The 26,408-nt window shown below is 31.0% G+C and overlaps 2 protein-coding genes across 3 annotated transcripts in view; one reads left to right on the top strand and one right to left on the bottom strand.

The window, feature by feature from the left end:
* MON2_1 (Endocytosis and vacuole integrity protein) overlaps positions 1 to 26,408 on the bottom strand; it is a gene marked incomplete at its 5' end in the record, with an annotated part of 80,760 nt that overhangs the window by 27,945 nt on the left and 26,407 nt on the right. For both annotated transcript variants that reach the window (XM_035734253.2, XM_051214979.1), the window contains 9 exons: positions 424 to 586; positions 1,554 to 1,732; positions 6,702 to 6,812; positions 11,932 to 12,033; positions 13,365 to 13,452; positions 15,587 to 15,897; positions 19,885 to 20,237; positions 22,085 to 22,251; positions 26,059 to 26,328. In XM_035734253.2, the coding sequence (XP_035588993.1) occupies positions 424 to 586; positions 1,554 to 1,732; positions 6,702 to 6,812; positions 11,932 to 12,033; positions 13,365 to 13,452; positions 15,587 to 15,897; positions 19,885 to 20,237; positions 22,085 to 22,251; positions 26,059 to 26,328 (1,744 nt within the window). The remainder of the gene's footprint in view (positions 1 to 423; positions 587 to 1,553; positions 1,733 to 6,701; positions 6,813 to 11,931; positions 12,034 to 13,364; positions 13,453 to 15,586; positions 15,898 to 19,884; positions 20,238 to 22,084; positions 22,252 to 26,058; positions 26,329 to 26,408) is intronic.
* On the top strand, positions 8,762 to 10,680 carry MS3_00006747 (uncharacterized protein; the record flags this gene model as incomplete). The annotated part of the gene is made up of 1 exon (XM_012943608.2): positions 8,762 to 10,680. The coding sequence occupies exon 1, from the start codon at positions 8,977 to 8,979 to the stop codon at positions 10,678 to 10,680; it is 1,704 nt and encodes a 567-aa protein (XP_012799062.1). The 5' UTR covers positions 8,762 to 8,976.

The raw sequence follows: 26,408 nt of genomic DNA, 5'->3' as shown, positions 1-26,408 counted from the left end.
CTTTGACCTAAAGGTCTAAAACACAAAGCAGGGGATAGACGTTACGAGAGGCAGTGATCAACGATAAGTTCACGAGCCATTTGTGCTCTCAGGATCCTGGAAATCATGTGCACCATTGGTCTCGAATCAGGGTTTTCCCAATCCCTTAGATGGATCCGTTATATCCATCAACCAGGTTAAAACACCGGACACTTGCCTTTTGTTCTCGCAATTTCGTAAACAACAGTGATGCCAAGAGAAGGCAGTGAGTAGGACTTCGCTGTCAGTGGATGTATACGTGTGGCCATGTGACAACGTTCCGAGAGGGGGAACTGACTCTCCCCACCCTCGGCCGTACCAGCGTAATATAACATAAAGGCTGAAATTTATTCATATTGTTTCAAAAAGATAAATTAAGAAATATTTCAAAAGAATAACACTTACTAACGACCCAATAGCTGATAAAGCAATATTTAAATCTTGTTTTTGGTGTCCAAAACTTGCTGCAGTTTCAACACATGCTAAGTAGCAATCCGACGGTAAAGTGGATAAATAATCTGTAACAATCAATTTGAAGCATTTAAATGATGTCTGGATCAAGTCTATTCTGCATAGTTGATAAAGAAAATTGCACAAAAGCAGGGAAAACAATCATTAGTTAATGGCTAAAAATTCATTTGAAAAATCAATTACTAAGTAAAGTTGAATCATAACTAGTAGTGGGATTCAAGCAAAATATATTAGGTCGATATATATAGACAGCTATCACCTGAATATATATAAGTACATCATATAATCATTAAATAATTATTAACTATATTATATAATCTCTTTTATTAATGAAATTTTAATTCAATGTTTCTGTTCTTCGGTGTGTTATATTATTCGGTATAATATTAATTTATTTGAGTGTGATGTTTATTCAAGATAACATATTCTTGTATTAACATGAACTATGCACAACATGACAAGCATCATATGGTTTGTCCTAACTCTAAGTAATTTTCATATATGTGATTTCATTCTAATTAATAGTCAAAATGAGTTTACAATCAACATATAAATGAGTGTATTTTCTACTAAAGTCGTCGTCATGCTTTGGGGCTAATAAATCTTCATTTGTACTAGTCTTGATGTTCTCACTGTGTCGTAGGAGTTGCAGTGCTTCCTCGTTCTACAAATATAAGTAATAAGCGATTCATACATAACAACTACCGACACAGTCATAAAAATTGACTACCAGTTATAACAAGTTGTAATGTAATTATTTACATTGGGCAACCAGAAATTCCGCTGTATTTTTGGGTTCAAATCCCACAAAAAATATCCATTCAATTGTAGATACAATATACTGATGAGTGTCAACTATTGTGTGAACTAAGTTCAATACCGATAGCTTCTATCCAACTTATAAAAATAGTAAAGAATAATCTGATTATTACACAAATAGATAATAGATGGAACTCGTACACTGACATTTTGATGAAAGAGTAATTAATGTTCATAACAGTACAATGCAAGATACGAATGAGAACAACAACAATGATTATAGTGATAATAAATCAACTACTTACTTGTAACTTTCTCTTATGACTCCAATAATTTTAATTAATCTAAGCCAACTGTATCGTACTTGTTCACCCCAACAGTGTAATAATTGTTGAACACATTTTAATTGTTCTTCTCGTACATCATCATATATAATGCGATCAGATAAATCCGTTAATGGATCAAGTACTTGAATATTTAATGCCTTAAGTTTTTTCGAGAAAAAACAAACGGTAAGAGTGGATTTAATAAGACAAGTATACAAATAATAATATTATTCTTAAGTTGTTTCTATAAGTAAGTAGAGGTTCATGCATTTTGTGCAGATACATTTACAATAATGTAAAAAACTAAATGCATTAGTAAATTGATCATATAACAATAGATGAAAGACATATGTAAATGAAAATAAATCCAGTATTATGGATTAAATAAGCACAACTCCAAAAGACAACCTCAAAACTTAGTATATTAACATGAAAAAGTATTTGTTATTTTTGTTACAGAACGCTTTTAGTTAAATTATTTAGATCTTCTTAAATGGTACAAATTTATTACAATTCGATAAGAAATTAATTTCCATTAGCGTGACATGTAGATAATTTCATATTCTGCTTTGCCGAGGCAATTGCCTTTAGGTACTTTCGACCAGATCTTTGTACATATAAAGAAATTATGATAAACCCCTTATTGTTGCCGTAAAAAAGTGATGTAGTATTGTCTATTACATGACTTAACCACTAGACCACTGAGCCGGCATCCAACGGTGTTAATCCCGCGGGGTGCGGGATCGTGGATGCGCACTGCTGAGGAGTTCCGTACTAGGACGAAACGGCCGTCCAGTGCTTCCTGGTTTAACATGGTGTTCTGGCCTCCATTGACTCATAATTTCAACTTGTGAAATTTCTGAAAATCTCCACAAAACCCATTCTGATATTACATGACTTATTATTTTATTTTAGATTTTTAACATTACGCTGGCATTCACTAAATATGATAATTTAGTTTTTCGTATCAATTATGTGGCTTGATTTTCAACTAACTTATTAGTTGAAAAATTAGAAAATCGTCAGTTGGACAATATTCATTTTTATAGTTCTAAAATACTCAGATATAAACGAAGATAAGTAAAATTACTGACCCATCGAGCTTAAATGATTTACTTCGAAAAACATGTGGACGAGGTAAAAATAAGACCATTGAGTGTTCTGAAGAAAATACTTTTACAGTTCAAAAATAACACTGCCAGTGATATACTAGCACAAAAGTAAATAAAAGCTGCTAACAAAACCTTCAGTGTAGCCGAAATGAGTGCGGTTGTCAGACCAATAATGAAAACCATAAATAAAAACAGACTATTTGAAGTCGCCATATAAATTTATGTTCATCAGTGTATAATGTTAAATGAGTTATATTGGGTGTACAATCACGCATGTTTATCACTATATCGTCAAACATCGTTTCGCCTGATTGAGCAAAGGAGAGTTAAGGGTGATAAAGGCTGTAATTATCGGTCACTTGGTGCACACATAGGACATCAAACTGACTCAAATAAAGCCTTTAAAGTTCTCCAAATTATTCCATCGAATATACTACATAGTTTACGGGTCCACACATCTAAAACTATAATAATTCACATTTAGAAACTTGACCATCGTACTCAGAAGACGATTGCACAACTTTTTTTTCTATCTTATTCACTGATAAAGGTTAAAGAAAAGTGGGCTATTAAAGAACATTGGTTTACTCCTATTTCTCAAACGTTTTATAGATTTCCTTTACTTTTGTGTTCCCACCCAACTTTGACATTCATCTCTTTTTCTTACCTAACTATTCACGCACCAACTTTTGTCAAAATATTTTGTTAGTTCTCTCACCAAATGTGTATCTTGGCAACTAGTGAATAACCACCTGTTCCTCTCACTTCTTTGAACCCAGGACCTTCAGTCTCACGTATGAATGCTTAACCTTTAAACCACTGAGGCGGCATCCAACCCTGTTAATGCCTAACTTTAATCGATTTATGATCTAGCGTAACTATTTATCCATTGTTTGAGGTGGATTGCACTCCAATGATCACGGACACTCACAAGAACTCCAGGAGATTCATCTTGAAACTAGTCACTATTGAGCATTGCTGAGGAGTCCCATACTAGGACGAAGCGGCCATCTAGTGCTTCCAGGTTTTCAATGGTGGTCTAGCTCAGATCGATTCGTGAATTCAGTTGTGAAAATATTACAATCTACACAAGTCCCAATACTGATAACGTACAGTTGAGTGAAGCCATGACAAAAAAACAAACGCTCTCTTTAAAAATGTTATTTCATTCACTTCGACACTTGATTGACATTTATAACATCGCCCCCATCTTATCTACTAAATCATCCAGTAGTTTATTTTTCTACTAATTTTCATTTTAATTCCGTACTGTTTCAAACTGAGCTTCATTAACTAGAGTACAGAAAAACGACAATGTTTTTAAAGGAAAAAGTAATAATGTTGCTAATTGCAATACGAATTCGTTGTTAGTCAATGAGAAATTTCGAAATATAATGAATTCATACTACTCTGTAAATAGTGTTGTTGTTGTTTCTTTTTCTTTCGTTTTTTTAGATTCAAACTGTTCTGAAACTAACAATTTAATTATTGATAATGTTGTGTTCATACATTTTTCAAATATCGTAACAACAAGTTGCACAGCTGTACACTACTCATTATTATTATTTCATAATTAAAATTAGGTGGATCTTTCTATTCAACAGAATATATTATGAAGAATGAATATTGAACAAGAAAACTACCTTATATATAAAATGCAAATATCCAATTTAAATCGACTTGGATACACTTGAAATGATTAAAACCAAAACAAGAATAAAATATAAACTGAGTATAAACAAAAACATTGATTAATACATAGTTATTTCTTTTTATATAGCTATTTCATCATTATTTGAGATGTTACATAATACAGTTCAACGAGTATAACATAACTGAATGTGTTTTTTTGTTCTAATACCTACACTAATTTGATTCATTTATTATTACATTGATAGTTAAATTTTCCCATCAATTAGAGATGATACAGACTTGTTTAATTACTTTACACTGACAATCATTTAAACACTTAAAGAACAAATTGTTAGAGAATGACATTAATTTTGTTCGGATTTCTATGAGATTTCAATTACTTTCATCTTCGTATAAAATATTTTACATTTAAATGTTTGTTCTCTTTTTACAAAATGAATTACTTTACGAAACAATGTACAAATTTTCAAGATAATTTAGACTTATGCTACGTTGATTTCTGAAGAATTCAAAAAAAAACAATAAAATATTCAGAGAAAAGATCTCGTATTCAAAGAGAACGTTTTATTCAACAACAAAAATTTTATATCGTTACTTTTCAAGTAATCCCTCTTAGGAAAAGTAAGATAATTATGAATGAAAGAAACTAACCTAAAAACAGACTAACAGTTAACTGAACAGGAAAACAAGCGAATAACTACTATTTCTAGTAAAACATTACTAAACAAATTAGTTATACTGACAAACAGTGAACAAACACTACTATTGTGTAAACAATAGTTAAAGAAACAAAGACGTATAATGACAGTGATGAAATGCTTTCGCACTAAAGTGAAGAAATATGAATAATACAAGAGTTGGAAACAAAAATATTGCCCATTTCTGTGTTATATCTTGTCAACACACTGTATAAGATCTTTCATGGTTGATATGATGAAGTGATTTTGATTAGAGAATCAGTGAAAATAAAGAAGCACTGAATAGCTGTTTTATCCTAGTATGAAACTATTCAGCAGTGGATATCTATAACCCCATTAGGATTCAAGCCCAGTACTTTCAGGTGTTATGGCGAACACTTGTTCTCTACACCACCTAATTGGGTGAATTCAATAAAATAGTGATATTGCACAGCCATCCCCTAATGGTATTCTTAGATAACTCAGTCAGTCAGTCAGTAACAACGTAGAACTTCGTACGTACGTACATCAGTTCGAGTTGCCATACCACATTAGCACAGAGATGCAGTTGTCGATTCTAATACCGTAGTGGTAGAGGTGGTAAGAATATAAGTAGTAATCAGGAAGATTAGGGTTTGGAGATGTTATTTAAAGAGTATAACCCAGTGAAATAAATTTGGGAAGAGAAAAAAGAGACAAGGAGGAGTCAGAAGATTAAAATTTGGGAGAACACAAAGAGTGTATGCACCTGCGCCATTGCAAACGATTTTGAGCCATGTCATTCATTTGACATCACCGTGTCAAAACAAAGAACCAACTCGATTCACACTTCGTGTATCTGGAAGCCAAGATGCTGCTTCTCGTGGACACACCGGTGTAGGTATAGCATTGAGTCCTAGAGCAGAACTAGCTCTCTTAAACTGGATCCCAGTAGACAGTCGTTTGTGCGCTGTCCGACTAAACGGAACAATAAGGACTCGGAAAGATAGGGACACTCGTCGTTGCCTCTTCGTCGTCTCTGCCTATTCTCCCACTGACTGCAGCTCAGATGATGTAAAAGATGAGTTTTACAGAAAGCTTTCTTAGATAACTGTCTCGCATTCGACACGATTGACTTTTACTTGTCACGACTTCTCACTAGAACTCTGTCAATGAACAACCTTCAGAAAGCAGTCACTAGTGAATACATAGTTATAATCACCGTAGAGAATTTTTGCAGACTGTTGTATAATATTCTCCTACCTTTATTTCTTTTTCAAATACTTTCGGATCACATTTTTATTACTGCCCAGATAATTGTCAGTGGTTAATTCAATCACAACGTTAACACGTACTGATTTTGGGTAGATACAAAAACCTACATGTACAAGATATAATAGATAAGACAAACAATAGAGTTTAGTTTATCGATACATCAACATTTAACACATAAACCTTTTCTAGAAGTAACCATTCGCTAAACATGATGAAAGTTGAGTTTTGTGCGATCTGAAAACCTGTTTCTGTATTCCAGTAACAAATTGCTAGTCAACAATGATTAATATCAAATAAAATTGGTGACACGCTATATTCTATCCAAAATATATGAACGAGGGATGCGAAAGCTATAATAATAGTAAAAATAATAATAGAAATATTAGTGGTAACCTATATATATAAATAGTTTGATTCTAGTGAATACTTACTTCATTTTGCCAAAAAGGAGGATTCTGTGGAGCAGCAATTGCTTGTCTGATTAAACTGGTCAAACAGCTTGAAGATAGCTGACGGAGCGTGGCATGAGTGCAATTACACACCTAGATATAGTTATGTAAAAATTAAGAAGAAATCATTCATACACTAGAAAGAAACATGGTCATGCTCAACAATATGGTATGGCACGCTTCTACGTGATGAGAAATATTTTCCAGAAAAGTGTGTTTTTTTATCGCTTGGAACAGGAGATTCATTAGTAACTGACAGGTGACTATACACGAAAAATAGGAATAGTTTTGCCAAATAAACTTCTTTGTGAGGTACAGACTCAAGTACTCAACTTTGAATCACACCACGATGGCTCAAGTCTCAATTGATAAAGCTTCATGAGAACGTGCTACTCTGAAACTGAAAGTTGAATACTTTGATTACCGTCTTAGTTCATGTTACGAAGGATAACTGGTCTTAAATATTTCAGTATAATTTGAAAAATTTTGGAAAGGTGGACTAGTGGTTAAGGCACTTGAGTTTCCAATAACTATCGACTTACTTTGATTCGGACATTTGGGTATCCTACAAGTAAAACATGTGGCTCAGATCTGAGTGGAAGACCCATACTTAATAAGTTACATTAAATAAATAGTATTCAATTGCACAAGATATGTGAGTGTTGTTCTAACCATATGTAACATAAAATCTTATACACAGAATGGCTTAAACCAAGCTGTTTCTGAAAAATTACTAAAACATAGCAAATACAAACAATTAGTTAATTAATATAAAAAAGATTACATTTGTTGCTATCTACTGATTTGAACTTATTACCAGTTACCGATGTAAACATTTTTTATGAGATCAAATGATGAATATGAAATTGAGTTTCCTGTGTTGACTATGCCTTGTAGAATAAACTATACAATCGACATGTCTTGCCTTTTCTCAAGCTATTCTGGTAGATGCACTTGAATGCAAAGATGACAAAGATCCATAGTTTAATAGGAGCAAGTAGAATGGTAACTGTTTATCGAATCGACTAAACGTAAAGACCTATCGCTGGTAAGAAGCAGGGATAGATCGTTCTTTGTCAGATTCGGGTCGATTGAGATGAGTAAGGCTGCAAAATCGGTAGGAATCTTTCAGAATACACCAAAATTCACAGTCAGTACGTAAAATGACCTCACCAACATGTATCCAACAACACATTTTCAGAGTAACAGAGAGCTACACAAACAAAGAAAAGGTACTCCAACGTGATCACAGGCACCCGGATTGATTGTAAACTTAGTTATGTTGTAGTTTTACGAATGATTAAACTGATATGAATAGGATATCCAGACTACACATATGTCATAACTAAAAAGAATTAACTAGAATTACTTCAAATTCTATTAACAGCGTGTCTGACACTATGAAATTCACATTAGAAAAAGAATCAGTCAAAAAACTACCATTTTTGAACATACTGATCACCGGAATTAATACTGTAAAACTTGAAACTCATGTATAACACAAATGAACTCATACCGATCAAATATACAATTACAGAAGCACAAGTTCCATAACTCGCAAATCAAGCTGTATATAAGGAATGAAGACATATCTTAGACAAAGAAGGTTTAGATATTAAGGGAACAAAAGAAAATATTTGAATACACATAGGAAAATATATCATAAATCACATAGATTTTTGTAAAATGGGAAAACAGGAATTTTACCGTACTGATAACTGACATTTTATAATATCAAAGCAGAACTAATAAATATAAGAACAACAATTAGCAAACATATGATTGACATCTATCAGTTAAATTCATAAGTTATCATGAAAAAGAAATTAGACCGAGTTATCAATGAGAGATATTTGATATGAGCTTTGGTTAAATGGAAAAGACTTTTAATGAATAAAAAGCAAACAGAATAATTATAAAAAATAACAAGAAAGTCCAATTCTATGTCCACATGGCACGACTTTAATTGAAATACGATACATACTCGTTCAATGCATTATAGCTTTTCTCTCTAAAGCTAAACGCGCCAACCCATAGACCATAATGTACAACAACCAATCAGAAGAAAGAATCTAACCAACCAATCGCGAAACAACAGACTAGTGATCTGCAAGTCTATATTCACATATTAATAAACCGATTTATGTCATAACGATTGAAGAATAAAGACAGAGGTATGAGTGTCAGGAATATTTTGATAATTAAAATATAATTCGTCGAGTAAAAAGGACAGTACAAATATCTACTGAATGACGACATGAATTATACTAGTGACAATTATGAAAAATATCATTTATTACATAATCTTATCGGTAGTAATATTTCATTTCATTCTTCTTTTATATCAATAACAACACCATCAACATCGTCAAGATCATTATATACTACCAATTCTTCATCTACAGTATCCACATCAAATGGATGTCCAATAATACCTAGTTTAAAGCAATTTGAGATTTTCTATTCAACAATACACGCTTATTTAGCTTGTACAGTGTGCTTATTTGGCACAGGAACAAATCTTTTAAATTCCATTATATTAACACAAGAACAAATGCGTAATCCAACAAATGCTTTATTAACTGGTGTAGCAATTGTAGACAGTTTTACAATGTTAGCATACAGTCTACAAGTTATCTATTTACATTTTCTTACATCACCATATCCAGACAAATATCCTCATAGTCAATTAGCTGTTTACTTAATATTAATAAATCATGCAATCAGTATAGGCAGTCATACAATATCAACATGTTTATTAGTTCAATTGGCAGCATTTCGTTGTTGGGTATTATATTCAAGAAAATTAAAATATCTGTTAAGTTTACATCATCATTTGGCATGGATTATGATTAGTTCACATAGACGGTTTATTATTTATTGTTATATTAGTGCAGGAATTATAGGATGTTTGTTATGTATGCCAACATTTATTTTATATCAATGTGAATTAATTGATGTGGTGAATTCATCAATAACATTGGAGACAAAGGAATATGACAAACGATTAGATAATACCAATAACAATTTTAATGATGATGATAATAATAGCAATATTAAAATAATAAACGTCGAAGCAAACATTACCATTAATAATAATAGTACCATTACTAATCAGTATTTCTATTGGTTCAAGCTATATCCTAATAGTCAATTATTGGAACGTGTTCATTTTATTTTATATGGATGTTTTGTAAAACTTTTAGCATCGATACTTATTGTTATATTCACTGTATTAATATTAATGGTATTACATGATGCAAGGCAACGATATCGGAAATTGCAGACATTACCAATTGAAATAAAATTGGATAATAGTAATATAGGAAATACTAGTAATAATGTCATATTTACAAGAAAAATATCAGCTAATTTGTTACGTCCAATCACATATAACAATCCTTCGAATAGTATTGTAATGACAAGAAACTCGGATCTTAACAATAGTGATTATATCAATGATTTAAGAATAAAAAGTCATCAGCATCGAATAAATACTAATACTACTAATAATAATATTGATCTGTTGTCAACAGTACCAACAACCACTAGAAATCCATTATTCTTACAAATATCTTCTTTAACTCCAAGTAATGAATTAAGAAACGACTTGAATAATAGTAATAGTAGAAAAAATAATAATCCAATGACAAAACCTAATCGTCGTCATTCAAGTCGTCTTCTTCAAAAATCCCGTGAAAGTCAACATGTTACAATTATGCTTATTATAGTTGTAATAAGTTTTGTTATAACTGAAGCACCACAAGGTGTATTCAATACGCTTGTTGCAATTAAAGGTGAATGTTTTCTACATACAATTTATTTACCATTAGGTGATTTATTAGATTTATTAGTTTTATTAAATTCTTCAATTAATTTTATTCTCTATTGTGCAATGTCACAAGTGTTTCGTGTAAAGTTTGTTAATTTATTAAAGAAATTATTACTGTTCACATTGTGATGATTGTTTATTGACGCAATTCTAAACAATTCATTATGAATGTTAATTTATTCGTTGTATAATTGTGAATATTACGTAATAATGAGGATAACTATGATAATAATAATAATAATAATAATAATAATAATGAAGATAATCACTACTGAAGAATTCAATAATGATGAAACTAAAAAAAATTCCAATGAAATCCTTCATGTTTAGATTAAGTGAATATGTTACATAATGTATACATTGAATTAAGTGAAATAAAAACAAATGACCATCGGAAAAATTTGAAAAAGTAATGTAACGAATAATACAATTAATTGTATGAACATGATACACCATAATCATGAATAAACGCATAAACAACTTTGCTTATTTTTTAAAGGATATCATGTACAATCTTTATCCATCATTGTTAGTTTTGGCATTCAATGATTGTGCGTTGATTTATTATATACAATTATTATTGCTAATAAAAGCCTTTATTTATTAATAATATTACATAAGAAAAGGATATATATATATATATATATATATATATATATATATATATATATATATATATATATGTACATGTTATATATTTCGCGAACCTATCAGTTGAATTCATTATGTAAGATACAATCGAAACAAAATTAACCTTACTGCTAATTGGCAACTAGTAAATGTATCGGGTTTTTTTTCGTTTATAGTATACACAAGTTTGAGATTGTTATTATGAATAGTTAGTAATACATAAATTAGCTTATAACAAATGGAATCGTGATTTTAACTGTGAAAATGCTACAACCTCCACAAATCCCCATACTGATAACAATCATGTTCAAGGTGTAACTCCTGGAGTTCTAGTGAGAAGCTGTGACCAGTGCAGTTCAATCCATGTTGAATGTGAGAACGTTATTCGAAGTACTAGATTCCAGTCCTGTGTGTGGGACTGTAGACGTGTACTGATGTGGAGTCCTATACTAGGAAGAAACGACCGACCAGTTATTCCATGTTTTTAATGGTGGTCTAACTAAGATCAACTCGTGATTTCAAGTGCGCAAATTATAACAGATTATTCCTTAAAACTTTAGACTCCTTGATTTATGTAATTTATTTTAAAAATTGCTCGATTTATTTAGAAGTAATTTTTGTGATCAAACTCAATAGGTCTAAACATTTATTTTAAGTTCATAAGGATGCTTATAAAATGGAAATTTTTATATTCTGAATAATATGTAGAGATACAAAATAATTTCATTTCGAAATAATGGACTGACTTACAGTTAATAGTTGATTTGATATAATTTTCCACCATAAATCCAATCGATGCACGTTAACTAATCCAATCTCTGTTAGTTTAGCAATAGGAAACTGACTTGGTTCCTAATAAAAAAAAAACAAATAATTGTGTAAACACGATACACGAGATATGATGATATAAATAAATGTAGCAATAAACAAAGATGGTATCATTGAAATTCCCTAAGGAACACAAGCATTTGTACTCATTCATCTATTCAATATACAACAAATTCAGTTGTAATTAACAACGTAAAATCCGAACTAATAATCTGTAACATATTCTTGACCTAATTTGTATAGAAATCCATGACAATATAATTGAGATATTACAGCTTGTATCATAGGTTAGTAATAGTTTACGATAAACGATTTCATCTTATCATAAATTAAATTTTAGTTAAACTTAATTAACTATCACTCTATTCAAAAGAATATATATATATATATATATATATATATATATATATATATATATATATATATATATATATATAAGGTTATAATTTACTATAAGCTAAGCTGACTAACCAATATGTAGGATTAAAATGTACTTAACTTCATCAGCAGATTAAAAATCAACCCATTATGAAGGATTTCCAGTTATTATTGAATAAAATGCTGATAAAATAAATGAGGAAAAAGTTGATTTGTCAGAAAATTAAAACAACTAACAAACACCATTTGGTCATTTTCTAACGTGAAACATAAGTAGGTAGGTGTCCTTTACAAATAATTATATCCAGCTATTTGTTTATCAATGATACCAATGAAGATAGCTATTTAGTTTCTTCATTTTCATTGAATTTTTGTGTCAAATGATTCATAATAATTTTAGGTTTTTTCTGCAAACAAAATCAAAGATGATCCAATCGAAACAGACTAGTAATAAGTGGGCAAAAGCAGTAAAAATGTGAGTGAGCCCATAATTACTCAAACAATTAAAACGAAACGAATATATATGATAATAAGATTATTTATGAAGAAAACCATTACTGATTATTTAAGGCTAAAGTTGTAAACAGTGAAATAGGGATGATACTTATTTAAAGGAGGAAATATATGCGCACGATATATTTCGAACAATTAGAGAAAATAACTATAATAAAACAGAGAGAAAGTGATGCGAAAAGAAAGGAATTTCGATATAATTACCCTTATAGTATGAATGTATTATGCATTTACGAAGTACAGGTTTATGAACTCGGCGTTCGGATACATTGTTAGTTAGTTAGTTATTGTCAACAATCCAGGCTAAAATAACAACCATCCTCACAGATCAAACGTAATACTGAAAATAAAATAAATATCAATATGTATGTGTCAAAAATTAAACCTTAACTTATCGAATAACGGGGGGGGGGAGTGAAAAGTCAATATTTTTCTAGAAAATAAAAAGTGACATATGAACTTACTCGATTGTTTTTCACTGCTTCTAATGCATCTGATGAAAGACGACAAAGTGCTGAGATAAAACTGTGTAGAGCATCTACACTCAAATCGCTTTTTGTACGTATTGTAAGGGATTGATAATGTACAAAATATTGGAGAAAGAGAAAAGTGCAAAATAAGTATAATGATATAAAATTGAGCATTTATTCCATTAAACTGGTTAAATTTCGATACATTTCACTAAAATTAAATCTAGTCACCAAGTTTATAGATCGTGTTACTGGAGAGTGGTATGACTGTAATAAAGTACGTGTGCACAGGACGAAAATAATGTATACAATGTAAATCAGATAGTAAATGAAATAATATTGAGTAAAATGTTTTCTTGAATATGAGCACGGTACGTTTTGTTTGTTGTAATTTGAAAGTTAGAAGCACGAGAAGAATGATGCCTTGAATGACAACAATAACACAGACACACATAAATACTATCCGTTAGGTTACTTTAGATAGAGTGGTAGTTTTCTGATGACATATTATACCAAAAAAGATTAACTAACATAGTACGAAGGACTATTTAAACTTGGTTTAATTTAATTTGTTTATTTATTCTCTGAAGAAGTGGCTCACACTGAGTCAAGAAACGTCAGAAAATTTAAAAGTTTGATTTTTCCACTAATTAGGATATTACAAGTATATTACTTTTATCAATAACAACCTACCGAATACTCAATTTAGTTGAAATAATCAAGTCAAAAATTGGTAATGACACCTATGACATCTTTACTATATAATTTGACAATGCTTATTAAATTAGTGGTTTAGTGAAAGTTACACTGATACCTTCATTGGGCTAAATAAAAATAGCTTCTAGAGAGAGAGAGAGAGACTAATTGAAACATGAATTCAAACTGTAATACAACTTGTTTACAAAGCAAAAATTCATGTACTCATCTATGAACAACACTTAATGAATATAAACCATAAATACTGTCTGGTTGCGCAAATAGAAGTATATATGATGGTGTTCAAACCTGAGATCAAATAGTTAAAAATAAACTATTAAATGTAAATCAATCAACTTAGGATAATTTTTACACTAATGACTAAATTAAACTAAGTAACAAACAACAATACGCAATAGAATATTGTAAGATTTATAAGTACTTCACTACTATAAACGTTTAAAACCTATTTATATAATTAATGTTTACGGTAACGTAGAACAATTAATACTTTTAAACAACCTGACTGTTTACAAGAATAAATAAAGAAAGTATTAAATTATGTATGTACTCGACATCAGCCACCCCCCCCCAGAAAAATCATTCCGATTAGTATACAAAAAAGGATAATATTTTCAGAATAAATTTAATTTACTTTATAATTCCGAAGATATCGAAATAAATTAACCAGTTTTTATTAGCTTAAAGATGAATTCATCATTGAATCTCAATTCACTATAGACTGAAGTTGATCATATGAGAAGGATAACAATGAAACATTTTGAGCTTAATTTTAATTTAAATCACGACACTAATCAATATGATGTATATATGTATAAAGGATATTTATTTATTTTAACACATAGATATTGGTACAGGGAGGCACCAAATATATATGCGCCACACAAATCTCATTCGATGTGTGAGGGCTGTGATACTGCCCGGGTGCCCAAACCGAAGCAGATGTATAAAGGATATAGAGATTAGTTATCTTAAATAACATCATTAAAGTAACAATACCAATAATAATGACTGAATATCATTAAGAAGTAAACTAACTCTAACTATCCCTATCATACAATATTTTCTCTTTTTTTACAGTAAAAGAGACAAGAGAAAAGAAGAAAAGAATCATCTAGAGGAAATAGAAATTAAGAAAAATTGAAAAATGAATTAGATGAATAAAAGCTAAAAATTATTTAACGATTTAAATAGTAAAAATAATGAAATACATTATTATTATTATCATTTGGTTCGTTTCCTACATTAAATCATTGTCACAATAAACATTTATAGATGACACATATTTATTGTTTGAACGGTAAATATATTTGGATACAAACTGAAAATATTGTTTTAACTCGATTGTTTTTTTTCGTAAGTTAAATTTTAAAATGTAACGCTAAATAGTATTGTTAGTCGATTGTAACAGTGATTTTAAGGATTACTATCGTATATTAGACAAAAAGGTTTGAAATAAATAACCTACAACTCAAGTAATGTTAAAAGTAACTACTTACCTGGACTGAATAAAAATTTGTGTAAGCATTGATGATAATGATGTTAATTCAGATGTCACTGAGAAAAGTGTTGTCATAGAGATATTTTGTGTAGGAACTTGATTATTATTAGTAGTAATAGTAGTACTAGTAGTAGCAACACCAGTAGTAATATTAGTACTGGTAGTTCCAGTATCAGCATTTTCATTTATTGTATCACTTGATGAATTAACATTTTCCTTTGTTGTATGAGTTGTGCATGATTCTTGAACAGGTTTGAAAAATAATTTAGCCGATGGTTCAATTTTCAAGTTCAACATCCAAACTAAATGCTGTAAATTTTAATTTAAACAAGATATCAGTCAAGGGGGAAACTACGAGAACGATATATATATATATATATATATATAGAGAGAGAGAGAGAAAGAAAGAAAGAAAGAAAGAATACGACTTAGTGTTTAAAATACTTGGTTTCAACAATTAGGCTGTTCGTGAAAACCTCGTAAGACCTATTTCGGTTTGGGTGATTAATTAGTATCGCAAAAACGCAAACATCTAGAATATGACTTAAAATATATGAACCTGAAATTAGTTACGGACTTCGATTATATATTAAAGCGGTGAGAAATTTTACACATTGATAAGTCATTCATGAGATTTATTTAAATTTACCTTTTAAGTTTTTCGTAACAGTAATGAACAATTCTCAAGTTATATGTCAAAACATTATCACTCTAATTTAGTCTAAATCAGAAATTAAGGGTTAAAATTTGTGAGAAATAGAAATTTATTGTTATGATTTGAAGTCCATTGACACTGGATACTACCCAACCTGGCTCTTTTTGAGGTGAAAATTACAACAAGATATATATCCAATACAAAAAGGAATTAATTGGTGCTAAAATTTCATAGAATAATAAAACTCCGCAACCAAGTATAGTTTGACGTACATGACTGCATATATTGAAGTGAATGAAACAAGTTACAAGTTATAATCCGAATGTTTGAATACTCTAACCATTTAATTATTGGTTCAAGTTTCAAAACTTATTTTTCGACGACGGAAGTTAATTTTTTCTAACGAACTAATTTAACTATCCCATGAAATAAAAAACATCAAGTCGAACTATAACAAATGAACAGGGTAAATTATTCAGGAATAATCATTAAGAAATTTAAAAAAAACGGATGACCCGTTTATAATCGGACAGAATCAATCTAAGAATTACTCTGAAAACTGATAACCAAGAAACAAAATGATCATAAGAATAACGAACTGTTAAAAACAATGTTATTTCAGCGCTACTACTAGTAATGAATAATAGTAGATAGTTGAATTCATGAGTCGATTAAAACTAGACCACCATTAAAAGTCTAAAAGTATTGGACGGCCGTTTCGCCCTAGTAAGGGACTCCTCAGTAGTGCACATCCATGATCCCGCGCATGGGATTCGAACCTAGGAACTTGGGGACCGCGCACGATCGCTTAACCTCTAGGCCACTGAGCCAGCATCTAACAGTGTTAATGTCTAACTTCAACTAATTCACTACATTGCGCGACCGTCCATCATTGTCCAGTGCTTCCAGGTTTTCCATGGTGGTCTACCTGAAATCGACTCAGGAACCCAACTATTAAATTAATACAATCTCCACAAACTCCCAATCTGATAATATCAGATAGTTTAAAGACTACAAAAAACATCGTTTTATGAGGGAACATGATTAATGATGTGTTTCATGAAATGGTTATTTTAAGCAATTAATGCAAGAAAAATCCTTAATATTGACATGTACACACATCTTCCAGAGAAAGTTTGTTAATGACCGATGGTCAGGGATAATGTATAGATGATGGTAAATTATTAACTAAACATTGAAATCTTCTTCTACAACCATCAAAAAAAATCCTAATGATTTTAAAAGTAAAAATTAACTTTTGTATTAAATTAAAGAATAAAACAAACTGTCATTTATTTAAGTTTGGAATAAACATTCAGATTAAATTTTCGCATCAATTAACAGTAAAATCGTGAAATAAACTATTGAGACGCATATATCATTCTGTTACGTACTACACAGATAATCCATTTTCTAACTGTCAATTGCGGTTCACAAAGAGAAAATACATTACACAAATTTACGTGCAATTCAATACAGTCTATTCATCATTATGTCAGAAATGAAAGGACAGAAATCGCAGTTATTGTCATGTCTTTTTGAATTCTGCATCAAGTTACTGCTTTTAATTTGTCGCATCTCTCAAAAGTAATTTTGTTGAATGTATTAAAAAGAGGTTTTTTTACTTTAATGAGTGTAATATTCCATCATCATTGACAATCATAACAATAAAACTCATGGATATTTATTTTTCTGAACACATAAATATTGATACAAAGGGGCACTGAATGCATATGCGCCACACAAGTCACTTGATTTGTGTGTGGGCTATGATAATGTCCGGGTGTCCAGACAGAAGCAGGTGGTTTTCTTAAGGAGTCGCACACTGAGCCTTCAGCCTAAAGGTTTGATCCGCAAGACAGTGGAACAACAATAGTAGATACAGTCCCATGGTAGCCGGTGACAAATAATTGATTCATATACCATTTGTTCCTGCAAGAACCTGGAGACCATGTGCACCATTGGTTAAAAATTAGGGTTTTCCAACTTCCGTAGGTGGACTCTCCGCGTCCACTAACCCGGTTAAAACGCCGGACATTTGCTTTCCATTGTCTCAATTTCGTAAACAAGGAATTGAGTCAGTCAGTCAGTGGTTGTTTATGCGTGGCCATGTGAGAGTATTTCGAGAAAGAGCTGACTCTCCCCACCCTCGGTCGTACCAGGGTATTTGAGGGCTAAGTTTAGTGTCAGCAGTGGCATTCGAACCCACGCTCACAGAGTGGACCGCTATCTGAACGCCTTGGACCGCTCGACCATCCTGACCATAAACGGGATGTCGCTGCCAGGATGGATAACAGATACTACAATTATCATTATTAGTATTATTATTATTAATGACTGAAAGGTCAAACTGTTATCAAAAAGCAAACAAGCACACATCAGTCAGTTAAAATGATAAAAAACTTTTATGTGTTTAAAACTAGAAATTAAGATTAGTTGTATTAATCAAAGCAGTCATAGACGATGTGTAACTTGACACAAATGTTAAGATTACTACAAATCATGCCGGTGGCACATGGGAAGAGTTAATAAATGTGACGAAAACTAAAGAAAAGGCAACTAATATCAACCGTATTAAAAAACATAAAATAAAAAATATATTTTCAAAACGAACGAATGACATGAAAAAAGGGAAATAATCAAAAATATATGAAATTTTAGCATTCGAGTCAGATAAGTAATGGACGGAATTTTGATAATGAGACTAATTTTCGAAAAGATAAATTAACGATATTAACAATAGATTACGAACTTTGCATACAAACCAACCTAAAGGTCTATATGTGAGGCGTAGTTCAGTCAAATGACAAATGAATTAATCGACTAACTTTGTATTAATTAATGTGTCTTTAGTTTTCTTTCAGCCAAGGAAGTGACTAAGCGTGCACAATACATGTCCCTAGTCAATGAATGTTTAGAGCTTATATCTAGGATCCTAAACTTAACCTCAGCACCGAAAACAAGTGATGTTTTAAAGTCTACTGTGGTCAAATAATTGTAACTTACACAACACCTCTACCTTTATTGCCCGAATTTCACAGTTTAAAATTATTTACAAAGAACCTATATGCTGTGTAAATAAACAATAAACATGTAGAATACAACATAGTGTACAAAAATACTGTGAATACTGATGATAAGTCTACTGAATGGATGACTAAAACGATAGAGTACTTCCAAATCTAAAAATGAACAATAGAAAAAAGTCTAGAATATAATTAAAAGCTTTACTGAAAGAATAATTTGTGTACAGGAAATCGAGTGCATTTATATAGTTTTGTATAACCTTGGCCTTCTAAAAAAAGTCTGGAAATGTAGTTCGTATCACAACAATACAAGTAATTATCTAATTTAAAAGCAACACATAATTCTTTATTTTTCTAGATTTCCCTGATAAGCCTCTATTCAATGTTGACTGGATAAAACATTTCTATCCTTTTTCTGGGCCTATATAGTACTTTACCGAAAAATATTTGTGGACTCTTCACAATTAATAAATTTTCTCAATAGATATGTTGCAACCATTGATCAAAAACCATATATTGAGTATATAGATGAATATTAGCACATATTAAAATCTAATTAAGTCAAAATTTAATAATCTAGATAAAAGTAAGATTGTTGAAAAAAGAGGAATATACCTGCATTGTAGTTAGAAATATAATCCATGATGAATCTAAAACATCACCGTGTGCATGAGCAGTTGTTAAAACAGCAGAAGCTGCTTGTAAATGTTTAATAGTAAGAAGTATATTTCCAGATGACAAAGAATCGGTATTTCCAGTGGATCCGGATCCACTTTGAACATGTCCAGTAGGTGTAGTCTGACTTGATATGTTTTGAAGAATAGATGAGATATTTGTAGGTGGATTAATATGAACAGTATGGCCAGGACCTTGAGAAATCACTAAAGCAATTCCACTACGTTCAAATATATCATCATGATTATTTGCACCATTGAAATTAGGAGATAACTGAGATATTACCGAACAATCTACATAGAAGTAAACCATAAATATATATTTTTATCAATTTTAATAAGTATAGGAAATCAAGAGTGATTAGTTAAAGAGATAATTTGAAAAGATAGTTTCGAAATTAAAAATGTTTTAACGTTTCCTTCTCCTTCCTTGATCAACAACACTTCAAAAAAGAAATTATCACAACCAAATCCAGAAGTGATGATATAGTAAATTTTTAAAAAAAGTAACAACTGTTACATAATTGTGATGTGTGCATTACTAGTAGAACAAATTGATTAAAACTGAGATAATGTAATAAACGAACTCCTTTTTTTGATTAATTGATTTCACATGGAACTATTTGTCATTAATTCAACAGTGAAATTGCATTATTGACAAGAAATTAATTGAAGCTTAAGCATTTTTTGTCAAAAAGAAACAAATACACAGTGAACATTTATCTAGAATTAAGAGCTACCAAAACCTAAAACTACAGAATAATAAATATATTTTTTGATTGAGATCATGAACCGATTGATGTTAGACCACCACAATTGAAAACCTGGAAGCACTGGACGGCCGTTTCGTCCTATTGTGGGACTTCTCAGCAGTGCGCATCCACGATCCCGCTCGCGGGATTCGAACCCAGGGCCTTCGGTCTCGCGTGCGAACTCTTAACCAACTGGACCACTGAGCCGGCATCCAATGGTGATAGTTTCTAACATCAACCAATCCACGAAATTGCGCGACCAACTTCCGTTGTACTGAGGTAGATACCTGTCTCTACCCGACAAGGACTAGCTCCACTAGTCACGGCTTCTCACTCGAACTTCGAGAATTCCCTCACGTGGATGCGCACTGCTGAGGAGTCCCACAATAGGACGAAACGGCCGTCCAGTGCTTCCAGGTTTTCAATTGTGGTGGTCTAACGTCAATCGGTTCATGATCTCAATCAAAAACTTAATAATCTCCACAACCCCTATACTAGTAAATATATTTTTGTTATATCTCAATGAATAGAAAAATTGTATTCTTGATACTTCGTGGCTCAATGTAAGCCACTTCTTTAGAGTAAATAAATAACCGAAATTAAATTAACATAAGTTTAAATAGTACAGAAGAAACAATACAATTCCCTCTGAAGAAGTGGCTTACATTAAGTCACAAAACGCCAGAGATACAATTTTCCTATTCACTGGGATATAACAAAAATATATTTATTACTAACCATCTACCCAATGCTCAATTTATTTGGAACTATCAAGTCCAACCTTGACATTGATATCTTAAAGCCAATGAATATGAATAATAAAGTTTAATTATTTAGTACAAGTTCATGTATTAACATGCGAATAAAATCGAACGTTTAAAACTCACATATAATCCATCTATTTAGTTCTCCTTAGTACGTGGGTTAATTGAATGGATACTTTGACTTTATTTGTATCTCTTAGTTGATAACGGTTAGCTGGGCTGCACAAATATTCCTAATGTTCATAACCCCAGTAAATATTGCTACAGACCCGAGTGTAATTTAATAAATAACTAAGGCATAATTCCCAACACATGGTTAAAAAATTATGGAAGTATTGAATTCAATCCTGAATGTTACGAATAGGGAGGTGAAAATACTGTATTCATTGAACAAATCAATAATTAAAGTGATTTAATAATTCGGTGTACAATGGTTTAGCTTTTAAAACGGTAGGTAAATAATTTAAGTCTTAGTGGACAAACCAACAATAGGAAACAGATACATATATCTGACGAGTAACACATGGGACGAGATCCTATGTTAATCACTACTCATAACATGACTTTAATTTATAATTTGATATAGAAATAGTGGGTTTATTATTCACCAAATGATAGAACATACTTTTAGAATGTGTTGCCAATAAAGAACGTCCAAATGAAGACGGCAGTGCAGCTTTACACATAGTTATAGAGAAAGCATCTCGAGATTCATCCAAATGTAACTTTCCGCTTAATTCAATCATAATTTGCAAAGACTGAAGAAGACCTGATGTTATGTGATGATCAGCACTGTAGTCAAATGAAGTATAGATTTTAAAAAATAGTAATTAAAATAGCTAAGTAATTCATCCTAAAAATACATTGCATAAGTGCCTGACTAACTATATGGAGAAATAGTTTCTGGACTCTGTCAAAAGGGACCAAATTAATTCCTGAACGGGTGTGTTTGTGCTATGTCCTTGACTGTTATTGACTTTTTCAGATACAATACACAGATTTATGTTGTTGGAACGACACATCAGCGAATAAAACTTAATATGAGTAATATTTATATGCATGTATGAGAAATATTAAACAAATCAAATCACATTGGGAGTCAGTGATAAAGATTAATCGAATAAATTATATAACTAGCGATAATAAGTAGAGACTATAAAATGACAGTAAGATGACATACGTATTAGTACTAGTACATCTGTTACACAGGGATTTGTCATAATAATCTCATCTCGCCGTGCTAATGTATTGCAATAACTTCAACTGATTCACGTTTGTTATGTTCTATGTTATGTATGAACAAACGACTGAATGACAAGAACAAAGACAGTTTGAATAAATATTTCAACATAAAAAGTAGGTCAAAACTTGGGAAGACAAACTTATTAAAATAAAAATCAATAAAAATTACTCAAAACAAAATCTGTGATTAATCTATTTAAAAATATAACTAGTGAAAAGGCACGAAATAAGTAAGGTAAGGACACAAAGGTTTCAAAAAAACGAGCAAAGTCGACTATCAAGTTTTAACTTGGCCAATAAAAGATACAGATCTCATAAATTTCTTTTGAATACAGTGAATATAGTCGTCCTCAAATCGCTATAGCTCCTACTAAAAATCAGGTAAAATGTCACTAGGAATCATTTAGATTTATTTGCCACATTACCACTACTGACTAAACGTGATAGAACAGAGCTATATATTAAATTTGTTCCACACCACCCAGGAAGATTTTCACTTACTCGTTGGCTAAGCTGCCTGATAGCAACAAAAGAAACCTGATTATATGAGTCATTTGATAATATAGACCATTCAAATGGTAATAATTAACTGTTAGACATCATTTTTATATTTTCATTTCTAAGTAAGAAAACTCAAAAGTAAATATTATGGTTTTTTATTGTTATCTAATTATAATAATGTTAACAGATAGTTTTGATTTAAGAGAGCTTATTCCCGAAAAACTAGTAATCTTCAATCTGAAACATATAGGTAAAAGTGTTCAGGTCAAGGATAGTTGTGTAATATGTCCTTATGTATCCATCTGTATGTAAGTGGATATGAAAAAGCGAATAATTATCAGTTTCCTCAATTTTTATCTGAATTATATGTCTACTCACTCGATTGACATTATATGTCAGATACAAATTTATTCTTTTAGGGATAACGAAAGAAAAATATTATAAATGGCTTGAAATACCTCGTTTCGTGTAGATGTGATTAATTAATTAATTAATTAATTAATAATATTCTGAATTTCATTTTATTTATTATCTAAGCTTTTTTTATTAGTTTGGCAGTTTCCACCATTGAAACGTAAAAACTTTATTTCTTCCTTTAAGTTGTATATAACATAAATGATACGGTTCCGATAAACTCGAAACAAAAGATAATATATTAGAGATTCCCAATGAATATTCTGTTTTCTTTGAGACATTAATTTGATATAATTTATCATCTTTATTTATGAAAAATTAGAGCCTGGTTATTTGAAAATCTTATTTTTATAAATGGTTGACGAAATGAGTTCCAACTGACTGACGAATGTTTATCTATTCCTTTAATACTAATCGAATTGCAAAGTGGCCATTAATCTAAGTGAATGAACATCGCGTAATATGTCGAAATTTTAGGTGGTTGGAATTAACCGACAGGAAACCCTAGATGTATATTTCATGCAATTTGGAACTCTTAGCAAGGTGTACCTGTATTATCGTGGTAACTGATGCTCCCTGGTTGACTCAATCCTGCGTCCCCGAGCTTCATAGCCTGAAACGTTGTTATTGAGCTATTCGGGCAGCGATTGACTTCACTTAGATACAAAATTACAAATCCCAATATCCAATAAAACGCGCCTACGCTACACTACATTTAAGTAACCAGATTTAAATAATAAAAGGGTGGTGGGGCTATATCCTTTAGTGACCAAATAAGCGAAGGATCACATCAAACCAATCAGACGAATAATTTTCAAAGATAAAATGGGCAAGAATTTCTATATTTAATTCCCCCTACCTCATAAGATAGTTTGTCAAACAAAACTTACACCACAAATACATATACGAATTGAACCAATCGTTTATATTATTGATATCAAGTTTACTATAATCATCATATACACCACAAACATGTCGCATCTCTAACTACCTTTGATCTGAACAGCATGATATTAAAACGATCAGACTTGCTCGCTAGCACTATTCGTACACACGAATGCGGACTTCCGAGTAGTCAAATACTAGGATGAAACGACCGTCCAGTGCTTCAAGGACTTCAATGGTTGTCTAAGATCAGTTTATAATTTAAGAACTACGAAAAACACTATTTCTTCGCTCAAGTTGTGTGTAAATGGAGATAGTTCAGTTTCTATACAGCTGTTGACTACAAGAAGATGCAAATTTTAAGACTTCAGAAATTCAATTCCTTACTCATCGGAATATTATAAATACATCATTACTTTATGATTACGAAAGTCGCACTATTTCGATATATTATAAAATATTAACAACTATCTTATGATCGGCATTAAAAAATTTGAGATTGTGAACCGGTTACTTCTACTTTGAATAAATGTCTTTTGTCCAATAGCCTTGCCTAGTTATTTCGTGATATTTCATTCACTGAATTATTCTTAAGAATAGAAATTATTTGAAAAAAACATATTAATAGATAACATTTAATTTCGCAACTTGATATACGTTATTCTATGAGCCTTCTTAAAGTAAGTTCTTGTCAATGCTTTACATGTATTCTTTTTCTAATAATTTTAATAACGCAAGGATGTATTTTTGTAACTTGTCCTGAATATTTCCCAAAAATTTAGGTTCTATAAACTATTTCAAACATCTTTTTTTATATCTTAAACAATGGCTAACATATCATTTCAAATGTCATCATTAAGCTATTCAGTTATGGTCACTATACAAAGTAGAAATTCGGCTCTTTTAAGTTGAAACCTTAATTTATATTTCTTTTTTAAATCTCTTATATGTATGCGACATTATTCATTTTGATGATTAATGATCTGTGAACTATTTTTTTCCACTAGTAGATAGCTTTATTATTGAATTAATATTACAGTAAGTTCTCTTTTTTGAGGATTTCCATGGATCTATTTTCGTCAGTTAACTGAGTATTAACAGATCATACCTTCAGGTCTTAAAGGTTTTTTACTTGTGCCACTGTTAATACTAAGATTATAAATTAATAATATTATGACATTAAAGGGAGCAAATTTTCTTTCTAACTGTAAGATTTAAAAATCTCATTCGGCTCCAAAGAGAAGTATAGTTCCACTAAAGGATCTCTTCACACAATATGGCCTGAAATACAACAATTTCGATATTTATAACTAAGCATTCATTAAGGACATTTGGTGTTTTCTGCATAAAATGACATGGCTGTTTATAGCATGCGACTATCTGTTGGTGATTTGAAATTTAAAATCTGGAAATCAAATTTTTGAACTACTGAGTCATTTGGTACACAATTAAGTTGTATGGAAAGTTGATTAGAGTAGAACGGATATGAAGATTCACTGCATAATCAGAACCAGATGACTGAAATTCTTTAAGCGATATATATATATATATACTTACCTTGATTCAAGTAATAAACTGAGCGTGGATAATATACTGCACCATGAATTAGATACAATTTGTTTGCAAAACACAATATCATTTTTTTTTGAAGTATTATCCTCATTGTTATTATTAATGTCATCATCACCATGATTAATAATTTCAGGAACATTAGCATTGATGATGACCTTTAGTGAGTCCACTGTTTTACGTAGACATACTAAAGCCAATGAAAGGCAATAACCATCAGGTAAAATTGGTGGTTCATTGCGATCAAGCATCTCAAGACTAAGGAATAATCGAATATAAAAACAAGAAACAATAGATCTAAGTGAATGAAAATGCAACTTAAATACAGAGACAAGTAA

Source organism: Schistosoma haematobium, chromosome 2 (assembly GCF_000699445.3).
Source record: "Schistosoma haematobium chromosome 2, whole genome shotgun sequence".
Classification (NCBI taxonomy): Eukaryota; Metazoa; Platyhelminthes; class Trematoda; order Strigeidida; family Schistosomatidae; genus Schistosoma; species Schistosoma haematobium.
Note: the sequence above shows the minus strand (reverse complement) of the source record. Positions and strands in the feature narration are given on the sequence as shown.